The 20,162-nt window shown below is 42.1% G+C and overlaps 1 protein-coding gene across 1 annotated transcript in view; it reads right to left on the bottom strand.

Annotated features, from left to right (window-relative positions):
- The window catches only part of LOC139751339 (serine/threonine-protein kinase Nek8-like), a 180,171-nt gene that overhangs the window by 56,532 nt on the left and 103,477 nt on the right, over positions 1-20,162 (bottom strand). Inside the window, 3 exon segments of the mRNA XM_071666693.1 lie at positions 8,992-9,096; positions 10,234-10,344; positions 11,209-11,383. Of these exon segments, the coding sequence (XP_071522794.1) occupies positions 8,992-9,096; positions 10,234-10,344; positions 11,209-11,383 (391 nt within the window).

Genomic DNA, 20,162 nt, shown 5'->3' with positions numbered 1-20,162 from the left:
CTCCCAATTGACTTGACCCTCAACCCTACTGTACCTAATAACCTTGCTCTTATTCACATTTACTCTTAACTTTCTTCTTTCACACACTTTACCAGACTCAGTCACCAGCTTCTGCAGTTTCTCACATGAATCAGCCACCAGCACTGAATCATCAGCGAACAACAACTGACTCACTTCCCAAGCTCTCTCATCCACAACAGACTTCATACTTGCCCCTCTTTCCAAAACTCTTGCATTCACCTCCCTAACAACCCCATCCATAAACAAATTAAACAACCATGGAGACATCACACACCCCTGCCGCAAACCTACATTCACTGAGAACCAATCACTTTCCTCTCTTCCTACACGTACACATGCCTTACATCCTCGATAAAAACTTTTCACTGCTTCTAACAACTTGCCTCCCACACCATATATTCTTAATACCTTCCACAGAGCATCTGTAACAACTCTACCATATGCCTTCTCCAGATCCATAAATGCTACATACAAATCCATTTGCTTTTCTAAGTATTTCTCACATACATTCTTCAAAGCAAACACCTGATACACACATCCTCTACCACTTCTGAAACCACACTGCTCTTCCCCAATCTGATGCTCTGTACATGCCTTCACCCTCTCAATCAATACCCTCCCATATAATTTACCAGGAATACTCAACAAACTTATACCTCTCTAATTTGAGCACTCACTCTTATCCCCTTTGCCTTTGTACAATGGCACTATGCATGCATTCCGCCAATCCTCAGGCACCTCACCATGAGTCATACATACATTAAATAACCTTACCAACCAGTCAATAATAGAGTCACCCTTTTTTAATAAATTCCACTGCAATACCATCCAAACCAAACATTTTCCCTAACCCTCTCACTTTGCACACCACCTCGACCAAAACACCCTATACCTGCCACTCTATCATCAAACACATTCAACAAACCTTCAAAATACTCACTCCATCTCCTTCTCACATCACCACTACTTGTTATCACCTCCCCATTTGCGCCCTTCACTGAAGTTCCCATTTGCTCCCTTGTCTTACGCACTTTATTTACCTCCTTCCAGAACATCTTTTTATTCTCCCTAAAATTTAATGATACTCTCTCACCCCAACTCTCATTTGCCCTCTTTTTCACCTCTTGCACCTTTCTCTTGACCTCCTGTCTCTTTCTTTTATACATCTCCCACTCAATTGCATTTTTTCCCTGCAAAAATTGTCCAAATGCCTCTCTCTTCTCTTTCACTAATAATCTTACTTCTTCATCCCACCACTCACTACCCTTTCAAATCAACCCACCTCCCACTCTTCTCATGACACAAGCATCTTTTGTGCAATCCATCACTGATTCCCTAAATACATCCCATTCCTCCCCCACTCCCCTTCCATTGTTCTCACCTTTTTCCATTCTGTACTCAGTCTCTCCTGGTACTTCCTCACACAAGTCTCTTTCCCTAGCTCACTTACTCTCACCACCCTCTTCACCCCAACATACACTCTTCTTTTCTGAAAACCCATACAAATCTTCACCTCAGCCTCCACAAGATAATGATCAGACATCCCTCCAGTTGCACCTCTCAGCACATTAACATCCAAAAGTCTCTCTTTCGCGCGCCTGTCAATTAACACGCAATCCAATAACCCTCTCTGGCCATCTCTCCTACTTACATACGCATACTTATGTATATCTCACTTTTTAAACCAGGTATTCCCAATCACCAGTCCTTTTTCAGCACATAAATCTACAAGCTCTTCACCATTTCCATTTACAACACTGAACACCCCATGTATACCAATTATTCCCTCAACTGCCACATTACTCACCTTTGCATTCAAGTTACCCATCACTATAACCCGGTCTCGTGCATCAAAACCACTAACACACTCATTCAGCTGTTCCTAAAACACTTGCCTCTCATGATCTTTCTTCTCATGCCCAGGTGCATATGCACCAATAATCACCCATCTCTCTCCATCAACTTTCAGTTTTACCCAAATTAATCGAGAATTTACTTTCTTACATTCTATCACATACTCCCACAACTCCTGTTTCAGGAGTACTGCTACTCCTTCCCTTGCTCTTGTCCTCTCACTAACCCCTGACTTTACTCCCAGGACATTCCCAAACCACTCTTCCCCTTTACCCTTGAGCTTCGTTTCACTCAGAGCCAAAACATCCAGGTTCCTTTCCTCAAACATACTACCTATCTCTCCTTTTTTCACATCTTGGTTACATCCACACACATTTAGACACCCCAGTCTGAACCTTCGAGGAGGATGAGCACTCCCCGCGTGACTGTTTCCCATTTTAGAAAGTTAAAAAAGTACAAGGAGGGGAGGATTTCTGGCCCCCCGCCAGAAATATATATATACTTAGAAAAGCAAATGGATTTGTATGTAGCATTTATGGATCTGGAAAAGGCATATGATAGAGTTGATAGAGATGCTCTGTGGAAGGTATTAAGAATATATGGTGTGGGAGGCAAGTTGTTAGAAGCAGTGAAAAGTTTTTATCGAGGATGTAAGGTATGTGTACGTGTAGGAAGAGAGGAAAGTGATTGGTTCTCAGTGAATGTAGGTTTGTGGCAGGGGTGTGTGATGTCTCCATGGTTGTTTAATTTGTTTATGGATGGGGTTGTTAGGGAGGTAAATGCAAGAGTTTTGGAAAGAGGGGCAAGTATGAAGTCTGTTGTGGATGAGAGAGCTTGGGAAGTGAGTCAGTTGTTGTTCGCTGATGATACAGCGCTGGTGGCTGATTCATGTGAGAAACTGCAGAAGCTGGTGACTGAGATTGGTAAAGTGTGTGAAAGAAGAAAGTTAAGAGTAAATGTGAATAAGAGCAAGGTTATTAGGTACAGTAGGGTTGAGGGTCAAGTCAATTAGGAGGTACGTTTGAACGGAGAAAAACTGGAGGAAGTAAAGTGTTTTAGATATCTGGGAGTGGATCTGGCAGCGGATGGAACCATGGAAGCGAAAGTGGATCATAGGGTGGGGGAGGGGGTAAAAATCCTGGGAGCCTTGAAGAATGTGTGGAAGTCAAGAACATTATCTCGGAAAGCAAAAATGGGTATGTTTGAAGGAATAGTGGTTCCAACAATGTTGTATGGTTGCGAGGCGTGGGCTATGGATAGAGTTGTGCGCAGGAGGATGGATGTGCTGGAAATGAGATGTTTGAGGACAATGTGTGGTGTGAGGTGGTTTGATCGAGTGAGTAACGTAAGGGTAAGAGAGATGTGCGGAAATAAAAAGAGCGTGGTTGAGAGAGCAGAAGAGGGTGTTTTGAAGTGGTTTGGGCACATGGAGAGGATGAGTGAGGAAAGATTGACCAAGAGGATATATGTGTCGGAGGTGGAGGGAGCAAGGAGAAGAGGGAGACCAAATTGGAGGTGGAAAGATGGAGTGAAAAAGATTTTGTGTGATCGGTGCCTGAACATGCAGGAGGGTGAAAGGAGGGCAAGGAATAGAGTGAATTGGAGCGATGTGGTATACCGGGGTTGACGTGCTGTCAGTGGATTGAATCAAGGCATGTGAAGCGTCTGGGGTAAACCATGGAAAGCTGTGTAGGTATGTATATTTGCGTGTGTGGACGTATGTATATACATGTGTATGGGGGGGGTTGGGCCATTTCTTTCGTCTGTTTCCTTGCGCTACCTCGCAAACGCGGGAGACAGCGACAAAGTATAAAAAAAAAATATATATATATATATATATATATATATATATATATATATATATATATATATATACTTCCCACGTATTCCCTGCGTGTCGTAGAAGGCGACTAAAAGGGAAGGGAGCGGGGGGCTGGAAATCCTCCCCTCTCGTTTTTTTTTTTTTTTTAATTTTCCAAAAGAAGGAACAGAGAAGAGGGCCAGGTGAGGATATTCCCTCAAAGGCCCAGTCCTCTGTTCTTAACGCTACCACGCTATCGCGGGAAATAGCGAATAGTATGGATGTTAATGTGCTGAGAGGTGCAACTGGAGGGATGTCTGATCATTATCTTGTGGAGGTTAAGGTGAAGATTTGTATGGGTTTTCAGAAAAGAAGAGTGAATGTTGGGGTGAAGAGGGTGGTGAGAGTAAGTGAGCTTGAGAAGGAGACCTGTGTGAGGAAGTACCAGGAGAGACTGAGTACAGAATGGAAAAAGGTGAGAACAATGGAAGTAAGGGGAGTGGGGGAGGAATGGGATGTATTTAGGGAATCAGTGATGGATTGCGCAAAAGATGCTTGTGGCATGAGAAGAGTGGGAGGTGGGTTGATTAGAAAGGGTAGTGAGTGGTGGGATGAAGAAGTAAGAGTATTAGTGAAAGAGAAGAGAGAGGCACCAGCTTCTGCAGTTTCTCACATGAATCAGCCACCAGCGCTGTATCATCAGCGAACAACAACTGACTCACTTCCCAAGCTCTCTCATCCACAACAGACTTCATACTTGCCCCTCTTTCCAAAACTCTTGCATTCACCTCCCTAACAACCCCTTCCATAAACAAATTAAACAACCATGGAGACATCACACACCCCTGCCACAAACCTACATTCACTGAGAACTAATCACTTTCCTCTCTTCCTACACATACACATGCCTTACATCCTCAATCAAAACTTTTCACTGCTTCTAACAATTTGCCTCCCACACCATATATTCTTAATACCTTCCACAGAGCATCTCTATCAACTCTTATCATATGCCTTCTCCAGATCCATAAATGCTACATACAAATCCATTTGCTTTTCTAAGTATTTCTCACATACATTCTTCAAAGCAAACACCTGATCCACACATCCTCTACCACTTCTGAAGCCACACTGCTCTTCCCCAATCTGATGCTCTGTACATGCCTTCACCCTCTCAATCAATACCCTCCCATATAATTTACCAGAAATACTCAACAAACTTATACCTCTGTAATTTGAGCACTCACTCTTATCCCCTTTGTCTTTGTACAATGGCACTATGCACGCATTCCGCCAATCCTCAGGCACCTCACCATGAGTCATACATACATTAAATAACCTTACCAACCAGTCAATAATACAGTCACCCCCTTTTTTAATAAATTCCACTGCAATACCATCCAAACTTGCTGCCTTGCCGGCTTCCATCTTCCGCAAAGCTTTTACTACCTCTTCTCTGTTTACCAAATCATTTTCCCTAACCCTCTCACTTTGCACACCACCTCGACCAAAACACTCTATATCTGCCACTCTATCATCAAACACATTCAACAAACCTTCAAAATACTCACTCCATCTCCTTCTCACATCACCACTACTTGTTATCACCTCCCCATTTGCGCCCTTCACTGAAGTTCCCATTTGCTTCCTTGTTTTACGCACTTTATTTACCTCCTTCCAGAATATCTTTTTATTCTCCCTAAAATTTAATGATACTCTCTCACCCCAACTCTCATTTGCCCTCTTTTTCACCTCTTGCACCTTTCTTTTGACCTCCTGTCTCTTTCTTTTATACATCTCCCACTCAATTGCATTTTTTCCCTGCAAAAATTGTCCAAATGCCTCTCTCTTCTCTTTCACTAATAATCTTACTTCTTCATCCCACCACTCACTACCCTTTCTAATCAACCCACCTCCCACTCTTCTCATGCTACAAGTATCTTTTGCGCAATCCATCACTGATTCCCTAAATACATCCCATTCCTCCCCCACTCCCCTTACTTCCATTGTTCTCACCTTTTTCCATTCTGTACTCAGTCTCTCCTGGTACTTCCTCACACAAGTCTCCTTCCCAAGCTCACTTACTCTCACCACCCTCTTCACCCCAACATTCACTCTTCTTTCCTGAAAACCCATACAAATCTTCACCTTAGCCTCCACAAGATAAAGATATATATATATATATATATATATATATATATATATATATATATATATATATATATATATATATATATATATTTTTTTTTTTTTTTTATACTTTGTCGCTGTCTCCCGCGTTTGCGAGGTAGCGCAAGGAAACAGACGAAAGAAATGGCCCATCCCCCCCCCATACACATGTACATACACACGTCCACACACGCAAATATACATACCTACACAGCTTTCCATGGTTTACCCCGGACGCTTCACATGCCTTGATTCAATCCACTGACAGCACGTCAACCCCTGTATACCACATCGCTCCACTTCACTCTATTCCTTGCCCTCCTTTCACCCTCCTGCATGTTCAGGCCCCGATCACACAAAATCCTTTTCACTCCATCTTTCCACCTCCAATTTGGTCTCCCTCTTCTCCTCGTTCCCTCCACCTCCGACACATATATCCTCTTGGTCAATCTTTCCTCACTCATTCTCTCCATGTGCCCAAACCATTTCAAAACACCCTCTTCTGCTCTCTCAACCACGCTCTTTTTATTTCCACACATCTCTCTTACCCTTACGTTACTTACTCGATCAAACCACCTCACACCACACATTGTCCTCAAACATCTCATTTCCAGCACATCCATCCTCCTGCGCACAACTCTATCCATAGCCCACGCCTCGCAACCATACAACATTGTTGGAACTACTATTCCTTCAAACATACCCATTTTTGCTTTCCGGGATAATGTTCTCGACTTCCACACATTTTTCAAGGCTCCCAAAATTTTCGCCCCCTCCCCCACCCTATGATCCACTTCCGCTTCCATGGTTCCATCCGCTGACAGATCCACTCCCAGATATCTAAAACACTTCACTTCCTCCAGTTTTTCACCATTCAAACTCACCTCCCAATTGACTTGACCCTCAACCCTACTGTACCTAATAACCTTGCTCTTATTCACATTTACTCTTAACTTTCTTCTTCCACACACTTTACCAAACTCCGTCACCAGCTTCTGCAGTTTCTCACATGAATCCGCCACCAGCGCTGTATCATCAGCGAACAACAACTGACTCACTTCCCAAGCTCTCTCATCCCCAACAGACTTCATACTTGCCCCTCTTTCCAAAACTCTTGCATTTACCTCCCTAACAACCCCATCCATAAACAAATTAAACAACCATGGAGACACCACACACCCCTGCCGCAAACCTACATTCACTGAGAACCAATCACTTTCCTCTCTTCCTACACGTACACATGCCTTACATCCTCGATAAAAACTTTTCACTGCTTCTAACAACTTGCCTCCCACACCATATATTCTTAATACCTTCCACAGAGCATCTCTATCAACTCTATCATATGCCTTCTCCAGATCCATAAATGCTACATACAAATCCATTTGCTTTTCTAAGTATTTCTCACATACATTCTTCAAAGCAAACACCTGATCCACACATCCTCTACCACTTCTGAAACCATACTGCTCTTCCCCAATCTGATGCTCTGTACATGCCTTCACCCTCTCAATCAATACCCTCCCATATAATTTACCAGGAATACTCAACAAACTTATACCTCTGTAATTTGAGCACTCACTCTTATCCCCTTTGCCTTTGTACAATGGCACTATGCACGCATTCCGCCAATCCTCAGGCACCTCACCATGAGTCATACATACATTAAATAACCTTACCAACCAGTCAACAATACAGTCACCCCCTTTTTTAATAAATATTTAATATATTTAATATATATATATATATATATATATATTTAATATATATATATATATATATATATATATATATATATATATATATATATATATATATATATATATATGAAAAATGTAAGAAATAATTTAGAAACCTGAAACTTCTAGCTGGAAATATTCATTCAAATATCATGCTGAATCCAATACAATGGAATAAATGAAAGAACTGTCCTATTCTGTAATTCAATACTATCCTTTGACAGTTTTTCTTATTCCACTTCATAATCATTTACAGCTTTCATTTATTTGCATATTTCATTCCCTATTCAAGCCTTAACTTCTCGTCTTCTTCTTTTGCACAGTAGATATTTCGTGTCCAATGCCAGTTTTCAGGTCTCAGATTAGGTTTTTCAGTTCTGCAAGATAAAGTCCCACAAAAAGTACATGCCTATAAGATCTTTAATGGGGCTCCTGCAGCTACAAGGTTGCATTCCACTTAGGAGCTAGGAAAAGATGGATTCTTTTTGACCAAGAAAGCCCTCGACAAAACTGTACTGCTTTCCACACATAGGGATGTGTATCAATGAGGATGATACAATCCTGCAAAAGGTGACTTCTTCAATGAGATGATACCATAAGAAGGCAGGGTTAAGTAACATCCATTTCACAAGTTTATTCAAAACCAAATACCCCAGAACCCCTTTTGAAAGAGTCCTGGTGTTGCCCAGGACCCATTTCTAAAGGCCTCTACTACCCAATGTGACACAATACTCAGTAGCAGGGACAGGATAGACTCCAGACTCCATTCAGGTGAGAAGTTCTCTGTTTCATCACATGACATAGATTCAACCTCACCAAATGTGACTTTTCATTCATAGTGTAACCTCAAAAGCAGAGTCCACTAATACCCATTTTACCAGTTTCATATATAATTGCCCTAGGACCCCTTTCTGAGAAAGGGTCCTGGTGTTACCTAGGATATCCTTACCAGAGGCTCCTGCAACCCAAAACTACACTACTTCCAGTGGCAGAACTCCTTTGGAGTAAGAAGTTCTTTGATGAGACATTACTCCTAAAAATACAGCCATGCTAAAGGTGACTTTTTGCTCAAAGTGTAACCTCATGCAAGCAGAGTCAGGTTACTTCTATTTCGCCAATAAAGGATATAATACAAGCAGTCCAACACTTGAGGACTGTCCTGTCCTTCTTCCCTCAAACAGTTAAACTGCAGAAAGTCCTTCTTTTGTCTTTCCCATTTCATATAACCTCTATTCCTCTAAGAGTCAGGCTACAAACACTTGTGGAGCCCTGCTTAATTTCAACTTTCTTTTTATTTTACTTTTTTCTTTCACCCGAGATGGCCTTGATTGGGGCATGTTAACTGCCCATGCCATGTTGGTCACTAAAAAACAATAAAAGTGCTACAGAATACATTGACCAACTTACCGTGATGACCTTGGATGACATGCTCCTGACAAGAACTGGCTGTGTGACGGACCGGCAGTTACCTCTCCCCAGTTGACCCTCACTGTTACGGCCAAAAGTCAGCAACTGTTGGGTGATGCCACAGCTGTCAACACTTGTTAAGAAGACATGAGACAAAATAAACATTCACAGCTAAATAATCACTGATACACTAGCACGTTGAAGATACATCAAATGCCTTCACGTACCAAAATTTTTAAAGTTTAAGGGAAGGGGAAAGTTTTACTTAGTCCTGCTAATCAATGAAAAACAGCCATCACATTTTATCGTGCTTGTTTCAAATAAATAATCAGAATACCCAGTACTTGTCTTATCAACACTTCTCTATTTTCAAATCAATAATCAGCAAGTGTAATAAACATACTAACATAAGAATGAAAATCCATAACAATACTGTTCTTGAAATATGCTGAACATAAAGCTACAAACTTAAAAGATGGATCAATAAACAGGTAGCTGGGACTCACCCCCTCAAGAGGGTGCCCAAGGAAATAGTCTCCACAACTAGTAAACTCCAGTGCCACTGCCTGACCTTTGGAGCCTCACCCTTAACAGGCCACTGGCAGAGGGCAACTCTGACACAGTGTTTGCAGGGGCCTCTCAAGTAAAGTTCCCCCTGACTACTTCTACCTAATGCTCCTGTCTAATAACAAAATAATTCACTGTTGAGTAAAAGAAGTTACAAAAATAAGAGAAAGCTGGAATATTACATAAACACACAGCTATAATCCTGAGAATTTAGGAGGTAGGTCATCATTATTCTGATAGCCAAGGGATGATGACATCTCACCAGGTGGGAACTGCTTCCTGGTCAGTGGGTGGACATGAATAGAACCAGCAAGAACCAAGCACCACATAAATGGTTTTCAGGGGATGGAAGGCTTTTACCTCACCAGACAGCAGGAGGGTTATTGTTTCTAACTATGGGGATCCTAGAGATTCTTTCACAGGCTTGTGGGCAAACCAACTCTGGAATGGAATATGCTTCATTCATATATATTGCATGGTCACCTCTTCCTATCACTTTTCAAGTGAGACATCCCTTACACAAAAGACCTCTTAAAACAGGTCTTCACATTTCCTTGTCAAATCTACCTAACACATACTACTTTTACAAAACTTAGTCTTCCATTTCAGCAAAACTCTTCACATTACAAAGTCAGGATTCCTTAGTCTACAAAATGACAGCAAACATCTTTTCACCTGGCCAGTCTCTGTCAGAACAGCTGTGTGAGTGGGACCCATGGCTACATCTACCACACGACAGCCGACACTTCGCACACGGGTTGCAACTAATGCCTTGTCCACTTCTTTCTGTGATGGTTGTAGTGTTTAATGTAATAAAAAGTTTTTACTGTTGTAGTAAGTTTATAAGATTCAACATTAGTAGAAGCTACTGCTGACAGTGCAGTGTAGTAACAGTATTAGAAATAGCAGTTCTTATAATGTCTGTGGTAAATCTATTGCAGCTGGAGGTATCAACTATCACAAATAATGATTAATATAAAAATTCCAAAATAGTTATCTTTACCTTACCATTAAGAGATATAAATCAATACATGAACTTCACACTATTTATTCAACAACTGGATATGCAAGCATACAAACAATAGATCCAAGTGGCTAATAATTTGACAGCTTTAAATCTTTTACCCATGAGGCATACTCAAATAAACAGCTATGCAAACATCATTCCCATTACACTGAATCAATGCTAAAAAAGGAGAAATTTCCCTTTACATTAAACATCATAACAGTCAGTCAAATATGAGCCCTTGACCTTCATATTCAAATGATAAACAAAATTCCCATTACCTTGAAACCCATACTAAAGAGTTAAACAAAAGGTCTATTACTTCTGTGCCTTACATCTAAAAAGTGTTAAAGCTCATCTATCTCAAACGTGAAATACAATGAAACAAATAAGAGCAATCCTGATGATAATGATGGAAGTAAAAAAGCTGTTGCTTCCTTGAATCTATATAATATTAAGGATGTGAGTGAGTTAGTTACAACCCTTACGCTCATATCAAAATGATAAACAAGAATTTTCCTACCTATGAATCTCAAACTATGGATGAACATCTCATAATGAGGGTCTAGAAAACCTGGGTAGCAGCCTGAAATGGTAAACATCATGGATCCCAATACTAAATAGGTAACTAAGTATCCAGTTACCTTGAACTTCATACTAAAAAAACCACCAGCTTCACTAAGGCCAAGTTTGTTCCTGGTGTTTCTGCCACAGGCAAGCATGGCACCCTGGTCAGTGATAAGAAGTGTACCATCCCCACCACACTTCACGTTGGTCACCACCACATCCTCTGGTAGCTCCATTTCCGTAGGCAGGCACCTGCAGAAAGGGAGTAATGAAAGTAATTGTAGAAAGCGATAAGGTGTCGAGAAATGAGTTGAGAAGAACAGCCACAGGAGGAGTACCCAGAAAGAGCAATGACAGAAAGATAGAAGCTACAGAAAGTAGTAGTGATGAAAAGTGGAGAGGGGTAGAGTGAGATGAGGAAGAGTTGAGAGATTAAACAGGAGGACTGATGAGGTAATGAGGGAGTGGTACGAGAGGGTGGTGTGTGCTGAGAGGATGATGGACAAAGATGTGAGTGTACGGGAAAATGATGACATGGAATGAAGGTAATAAGGAAAAATGAAAGCACTCTGATAAAGTCATTCAATAAAGGAAAGTGAAGATGGGGAGTGTACCATGGGGGCAAAACTAAGAGGGTTAATAATAGGTCAAAGAGGAGATGGGGAGAGTCTCAGTGCATGGAGGAGTCTTAGTGGAAAAGGAGAGTCCTATTGAGTGTGGGAGAGGTTTGAAAGGAGGTGAGTCTTATTGGACAATTATGAGCCTCATGGTTGAAGGAGTCTTAGTGGACAAAGGGTAGTCTTAGCGGGTGAAGAAAAATATTAGATCAGGGGAAAGGATTAGTGGGAGGATGAAAATGTTAGAGGATAAAAGACAGTTTTAGTAAGCAGGGAAGAGTCTATGTGAGTGAGGGAGATCTTGGTTGATGAGAAGGGTCTTGGTAGTTGATAGAGTTAGTAGACAGAGGAAAGTCTTAGTAGAAAGAGTAGAATTTTGATGGGTAATGGGGAGTTTCAGTGGAAGGAAAGCAGGCTTGAGAGGAGAGTCAGAATACTGATGGGTGAGACTCCCAGAGGAAGAATGATGGGAGACATAGTTTTGAAGGAAGAAGCAATTTTGGCAAATGGAAGAGGGGTTTGGTGGTACGGAAAAGTTTCAGCAAACAAAGGAATCCTGCCAAGTACCAACAAAAAATCTTTGTAGGCACAGACAGTCTTAGCAGATGACAAGGAATCTTTGTGGACAAGGGAAAGTCTTGACAAGTGAGAGATTCTTGTTGGACATGGATCAGCTATCAATGGAAGAGAAGAGTCTTAGTGGCCAGAGGATAGTACTGATGGGTGTGGAAGGATCTTGGTAGACAAGGGAGAGGTCTTTACAGGAGAGGCAGAATTTTGGCTGTTGCAGTGATCTTGGTGTGTGTGTGTGTGTGTGTGTGTGTGTGTGTGTGTGTGTGGGGGGGGGGGGGGGGATACTGGCAGTCTCTGAGCATAAAAATTATGCTGACAATAACTAAGCTACTAATTGAAACAATACCTACGGTGCAGGCTAACAGAGACTTACTAAGGTAAATGCAAGACAGTGACTAAAAATGAGACAGAGGAACACATTAAAATAAGTATATAATGACAATGCAAACTGACACAGTATCTACCAAGGTGGCTAAAGCAGTAATAAAGGTCATTACTGGGATAGTAACTATGGTGCACACTAGGAATGTAAATACTTTTTTTTTTGCTGAGATGGCACAGGCAGCTGAGGCCCTAACCAAGGACATCCCATTATTGCCATATACATGTACATACTTGTGGCATGAGAAGAGTGGGAGGTGGGTTGATTAGAAAGGGTAGTGAGTGGTGGGATGAAGAAGTAAGAGTATTAGTGAAAGAGAAGAGAGAGGCATTTGGACGATTTTTGCAGGGAAAAAATGAAATTGAGTGGGAGACGTATAAAAGAAAGAGACAGGAGGTCAAGAGAAAGGTGCAAGAGGTGAAAAAAAGGGCAAATGAGAGTTGGGGTGAGAGAGTATCATTAAATTTTAGGGAGAATAAAAAGATGTTCTGGAAGGAGGTAAATAAAGTGCGTAAGACAAGGGAGCAAATGGGAACTTCAGTGAAGGGCGCAAATGGGGAGGTGATAACAAGTAGTGGTGATGTGAGGAGATGGAGTGAGTATTTTGAAGGTTTGTTGAATGTGTTTGATGATAGAGTGGCAGATATAGGGTGTTTTGGTCGAGGTGGTGTGCAAAGTGCGAGGGTTAGGGAAAATGAGTTGGTAAACAGAGAAGAGGTAGTAAAAGCTTTGCGGAAGATGAAAGCCGGCAAGGCAGCAGGTTTGGATGGTATTGCAGTGGAATTTATTAAAAAAGGGGGTGACTGTATTGTTGACTGGTTGGTAAGGTTATTTAATGTGTGTATGACTCATGGTGAGGTGCCTGAGGATTGGCGGAATGCGTGCATAGTGCCATTGTACAAAGGCAAAGGGGATAAGAGTGAGTGCTCAAATTACAGAGGTATAAGTTTGTTGAGTATTCCTGGCAAATTATATGGGAGGGTATTGATTGAGAGGGTGAAGGCATGTACAGAGCATGTACAGATTGGGGAAGAGCAGTGTGGTTTCAGAAGTGGTAGAGGATGTGTGGATCAGGTGTTTGCTTTGAAGAATGTATGTGAGAAATACTTAGAAAAGCAAATTGATTTGTATGTAGCATTTATGGATCTGGAGAAGGCATATGATAGAGTTGATAGAGATGCTCTGTGGAAGGTATTAAGAATATATGGTGTGGGAGGCAAGTTGTTAGAAGCAGTGAAAAGTTTTTATCGAGGATGTAAGGCATGTGTACGTGTAGGAAGAGAGGAAAGTGATTGGTTTTCAGTGAATGTAGGTTTGCGGCAGGGGTGTGTGATGTCTCCATGGTTGTTTAATTTGTTTATGGAAGGGGTTGTTAGGGAGGTGAATGCAAGAGTTTTGGAAAGAGGGGCAAGTATGAAGTCTGTTGGGGATGAGAGAGCTTGGGAAGTGAGTCAGTTGTTGTTCGCTGATGATACAGCGCTGGTGGCTGATTCATGTGAGAAACTGCAGAAGCTGGTGACTGAGTTTGGTAAAGTGTGTGAAAGAAGAAAGTTAAGAGTAAATGTGAATAAGAGCAAGGTTATTAGGTACAGTAGGGTTGAGGGTCAATTCAAATGGGAGGTGAGTTTGAATGGAGAAAAACTGGAGGAAGTGAAGTGTTTTAGATATCTGGGAGTGGATCTGGCAGCGGATGGAACCATGGAAGCGGAAGTGGATCATAGGGTGGGGGAGGGGGCGAAAATTCTGGGAGCCTTGAAGAATGTGTGAAAGTCGAGAACATTATCTCGGAAAGCAAAAATGGGTATGTTTGAAGGAATAGTGGTTCCAACAATGTTGTATGGTTGCGAGGCGTGGACTATGGATAGAGTTGTGCGCAGGAGGATGGATGTGCTGGAAATGAGATGTTTGAGGACTATGTGTGGTGTGAGGTGGTTTGATCGAGTAAGTAACGTAAGGGTAAGAGAGATGTGTGGAAATAAAAAGAGCGTGGTTGAGAGAGCAGAAGAGGGTGTTTTGAAATGGTTTGGTAACATGGAGAGAATGAGTGAGGAAAGATTGACCAAGAGGATATATGTGTCGGAGGTGGAGGGAATGAGGAGAAGAGGGAGACCAAATTGGAGGTGGAAAGATGGAGTGAAAAAGATTTTGAGTGATCGGGGCCTGAACATGCAGGAGGGTGAAAGGAGGGCAAAGAATAGAGTGAATTTGAGCGATGTGGTATACCGGGGTTGACGTGCTGTCAGTGGATTGAATCAAGGCATGTGTATGGGGGTGGGTTGGGCCATTTCTTTCGTCTGTTTCCTTGCGCTACCTCGCAAACGCGGGAGACAGCGACAAAGCAAAAAAAAAATGTACATTCATTTATTATTATCTATTTATTTTGCTTTGTCGCTGTCTCCCACGTTAGCGAGGTAGCGCAAGGAAACAGACGAAAGAATGGCCCAACCCCACCCACATACACATGTATATACATACACGTCCACACACGCAAATTTACATACCTATACATCTCAACATATACATATATATACACACACAGACATATACATATATACACATATACATAATTCATACTGTCTGCCTTTATTCATTCCCATCACCACCTCACCACACATGAAATAACAACCCCCTCCCCCCAATTGTGCCCCAGGAAGCACTAGGAAAAGACAACAAAGGCCATTTTCGTTCACAGTCAGTCTCTAACTGTCATGCAGTAATGCACCAAAACCACAGCTGCCTTTCCACATCCAGGACCCACAGAACTTTCCATGGTTTAACCCAGATGCTTCACATGGTTTGATTCAATCCACTGACAGCACGTCGGCCCTGGTATACCACATCGTTCCAATTCACTCTTTTCCTTGCACGCCTTTCACCCTCCTGTATGTTCAGGCCCCGATCACTCAAAACCTTTTTCACTCAATCTTTCCACCTCCAATTTGGTCTCCCACTTCTCCTCGTTCCCTCCACCACTGACACGTACAACCTCTTGGTCACACTTTCCTCACTCATTCTCTCCATGTGAACAAACCATTTCAAAACACCCTCCTCTGCTCTCTCAACCACACTCTTTTTATTACCACACATCTCTCTTACCCTACTATTACTTACTTGATCAAACCACCTCACACCACATATTGTCCTCAAACATCTCATTTTCAGAACATCCACCATTCTCCGCACAACTCTATCCATAGCCCACGCCTCACAACCATATAACATTGTTGGAACCACTATTCCTTCAAACATACCCATTTTAGCTTTCTGAGATAATGTTCTTGACTTCCACACATTCTTCAATGCTCCCAGAACTTTCACCCCCTCCCCCACCCTATGATTCACTTCCGCTTCCATGGTTCCATCCGCTGCCAAATCCACTCCCTGATATCTAAAACACTTTACTTCCTCCAGTTTCTCTCCATTCAAACTTACCTCCCACTTGACTTGTCCCTCAACCCTACTGTACCTAATAACCTTGCTCTTATTAACATTTACTCTCAGTTTTCTTCTTTCACACACTACCAAACTCAGTCACCAGCTTCTGCAGTTTCTTACACGAATCAGCCACAAGCACTGTATCATCAGCAAACAACAACTGACTCACTTCCCAAGCTCTCTCATCCACAACAGACTGCATACTTGCCCCTTTTTCCAAAGCTCTTGCATTCACCTCCCTACCAACCCAATCCATAAACAAATTAAACAACCTTGGAGACATCACACACCCCTGCCGCAAACCTGCATTCACTGAGAACCAATCACTTTCCTCTCTTCCTACACATACATATGCCTTACATCCTCAATAAAAACTTTTCACTGCTTATAACAACTTCACTCCCACACCATATATTCTTAATACCTTACACAGAGCATCTCTATCAACTCTTATCATATGCCTTCTCTAGATCCATAAATGCTACATACAAATCCATTTGCTTCTCTAAGTATTTCTTACATACATCCTTCAAAGAAAACACCTGATCCACACATCCTCTAACACTTCTAAAACCACACTGCTCTTCTCCAATCTGATGCTCTGTATATGCCTTCACCCTCTCAATCAATACCCTCCCATATAATTTCCCAAACTTATACTTCTGTAATTTGAGCACTTACATTTGTCCCCTTTGCCTTTGTACAATGGCACTATGCAAGCATTCCGCCAATCCTCAGGCACCTCACCATGAGACATACATACATTAAATAACCTTACCAACTAGTCAACAATACAGTCACCCCCTTCATTAATTAATTCCAATGCAATACCATCCAAACCCCCTGCCTTCTCGCCTTTGATCTTCCGCAAAGCTTTAACTACCTCTTCCCTGTTTGCCAAATCATTTTTCCTAACCCTCTCAGTTTGCACGCCACCTCGACCAAAACACCCTATATCTGCCACTCTATCATCAAACACATTCAACAAACCTTCAAAATACTCACTCCACCTCCTTCTCACATCACCACTACTTGTTATCACCTCCCCATTTGCCCCCTTCACTGAAGTTCCCATTGATTCCCTTGTCTTACGCACATTATTTACCTCCTTCCAAAACATCTTTTAATTGTCTCTAAAATTTAATGATACTCTCTCACCCAAACTCTCATTTGCCCTCTTTTTCACCTCTTGCACCTTTCTCTTGACCTCCTGCCTCTTTCTTTTCTACATCTACCACTCATTTGCATTATTTCCCTGCAAGAATCGTCCAAATGCCTCTCTCTTCTCTATCATTAATAATCTTACTTCTTCATCCCACTACTCACTACCCTTTCTAATCTGCCTACCTCCCATGCTTCTCATGCCACAAGCATCTTTTGCGCAAGCCATCACTGCTTCCCTAAATACATCCCATTCCTCCACCACTACCCTTATGCCCTTTATTCTCACCTTTTTCCATTCTGCACTCAGTCTCTCCTGATACTTCCTCACACGAGTCTCCTTCCCAAGCTCACTTACTCTCACCACTCTTTTCACCCCAACATTCTGTCTTCTTTTCTGAAAACCTCTACAAAGCTTCACCTTCGCCTCCACAAGATAATGATCAGACATCCCTCCAGTTGCACCTCTCAGCACATTAACATCCGAAAGCCTCTCTTTCACGCTCCAATCAATTAACACGTAATCCAGTAACGCTCTCTGGCCATCTCTCCTACTTATATACGTATACTTATGTACATCTCTCTTTTTAAACCAGGTATTCTCAATCACCAGTCCTTTTTCAGCACATAAACCTACAAGCTCTTCACCATTTCCATTTACAACACTGAACACCCCATGTACACCAATTCTTCCCTCAACTGCCACATTACTCACCTTTGCATTCAAATCACCCATCACTACAACCCGGTCTCGTGCATCAAAACCACTAACACTCACTCAGCTGCTCCCAAAACACTTGCCTCTCATGATCTTTCTTCTCATGCCCAGTTGCATATGCACCAATAATCACCCATCTCTCTCCATCCACATTCAGTTTTACCCATATCAATCTGGAGTTTACTTTCTTACACTCTTTCACATATTCCCACCACTCCTGTTTCAGGAGTAGTGCTACTCCTTCCCTCACTCTTGTCCTCTCACTAACTCCTGACTTCACTCCCAAGACATTTCCAAGCCACTCTTCCCCTTTACCCTTGAGCTTCGTTTCACTCAGAGCCAAAACATCCAGGTTCCTTTCCTCAAACTTATCTCTCCTTATTTCTCATCTTGGTTACATCCACACACATTTAAACCCCCCAGTTGGAGCCTTTGAGAAGTGCACTCTCCGCATGACTCCTTCTCCTGTTTCCCCTTTTAGAAAGTTAAAATACAAGGAGGGAAGTGTTTCCAGCCCCCCACTCCCGTCCCCTTTAGTCGCCTTCTACGACATGTGAGCAATGCGTGGGAAGTATTCTTTCTCCCCTATCCCCAGGGATATAAATAAATACATAAAAAGGCAAAGGGGACAAAGGTGAGTGCTCAAATTACAGAGGTGTAAGTTTGTTGAGTATTCCTGGGATATTATATGGGAGGGTACTGATTGAGAGGGTGAAGGCATGTACAAAGCATCAGATTGGGGAAGAGCAGTGTGGTTTCAGAAGTGGTAGAGGATGTGTGGATCAAGTGTTTGCTTTGAAGAATGTATGTGAGAAATACTTAGAAAAGCAAATGGATTTGTATGTAACATTTATGGATTTGTAAAAGGCATATAATAAGAGTTGATAGAGATGCTCTGTGGAAGGTATTAAGAATATATGATGTGGTAGGCAAGTTGTTAAAAGCAGTGAAAAGTTTTTATTGAGGATGTAAGGCATGTGTATGTGTAGGAAGAGAGGAAAGTGATTGGTTCTCAGTGAATGTAGGTGTGCGGCAGGGGTGTGTGATGTCTCCAAGGTTGTTTAATTTGTTTATGGATGGGGTTGTTAGGGAGGTGAATGAAAGAGTTTTGGAAAGAGGGGTAAGTATGCAGTCTGTTCTGGATGAGAGAGCTTGGGAAGTGAGTCAGTTGTTGTTCGCTGATGATACAGCGTTGGTGACTGATTCATGTGAGAAACGGCAGTAAAGTGTGTGAAAGAAGAAAGTTGAGAGTAATTGTGAATAAGAGCAAGGTTATTAGGTACAGTAGGGTTGAGGGTCAAGTCAATTGGGAGGTAAGTTTGAATGGAGAAAAACTGGAGGAAGTGAAGTGTTTTAGATATCTGGGAGTGGATTTGGCAGTGGATGGAAGCATGGAAGCGGAAGTGAATCATAGGGTGGGGGACAGGCCAAAATTCTGGGGGCCTTGAAGAATGTGTGGAAGTCGAGAACATTATCTCTGAAAAGAGGTGGTTTGATCGAGTAAGTAAAGTAAGGGTAAGAGAGATGTGTGGTAATAAAAAGAGTGTGGTTGAGAGAGCGGAGGAGGGTGTTTTGAAATGGTTTGGTCACATGGAGAGAATGAGTGGGGAAAGATTGACAAAAAGGATATATGTGTCTGAGGTGGAGGGAACGAGAAGTGGGAGACCAAATTGGAGGTGTAAAGATGGAGTGAAAAAGATTTTGAGTGATTGGGACCTGAACATGCAGAATGGTGAAAGGCATGCAAGGAGTAGAGTGAATTGGAACGATGTGGTATACCGGGGTCGAAGTGCTGTCAGTGGATTGAACCAGGGCATGTGAAGCGTCTGGGGTAAACCATGGAAAGTTCTGTGGGGCCTGGATGTGGAAAGGGAGCTGTGGTTTCGGTGTATTATTACATGAAAGCTAGAGACTTAGTGTGAATGAATGGGGCCTTTGTTGTCTTTTCCTAGCACTACCTCGCATAGATGATGGGCGAGGGGGTTGTTATTTCATGTGTGGCGAGGTTGCAATGGGAATGAATAAAGGCAGACAGTACGAATTATGTACATGTGTATATATGTATATGTCTGTGTGTGTATATATACGTATACGTATACCTGCGTATGTGGACGTGTATGTATATACATGTGTATGTGGGTGGGT

This window comes from Panulirus ornatus, chromosome 11 (genome assembly GCF_036320965.1).
Source record: "Panulirus ornatus isolate Po-2019 chromosome 11, ASM3632096v1, whole genome shotgun sequence".
Classification (NCBI taxonomy): domain Eukaryota; kingdom Metazoa; phylum Arthropoda; class Malacostraca; order Decapoda; family Palinuridae; genus Panulirus; species Panulirus ornatus.
This window is presented reverse-complemented; position numbering and strand designations above follow the sequence as displayed.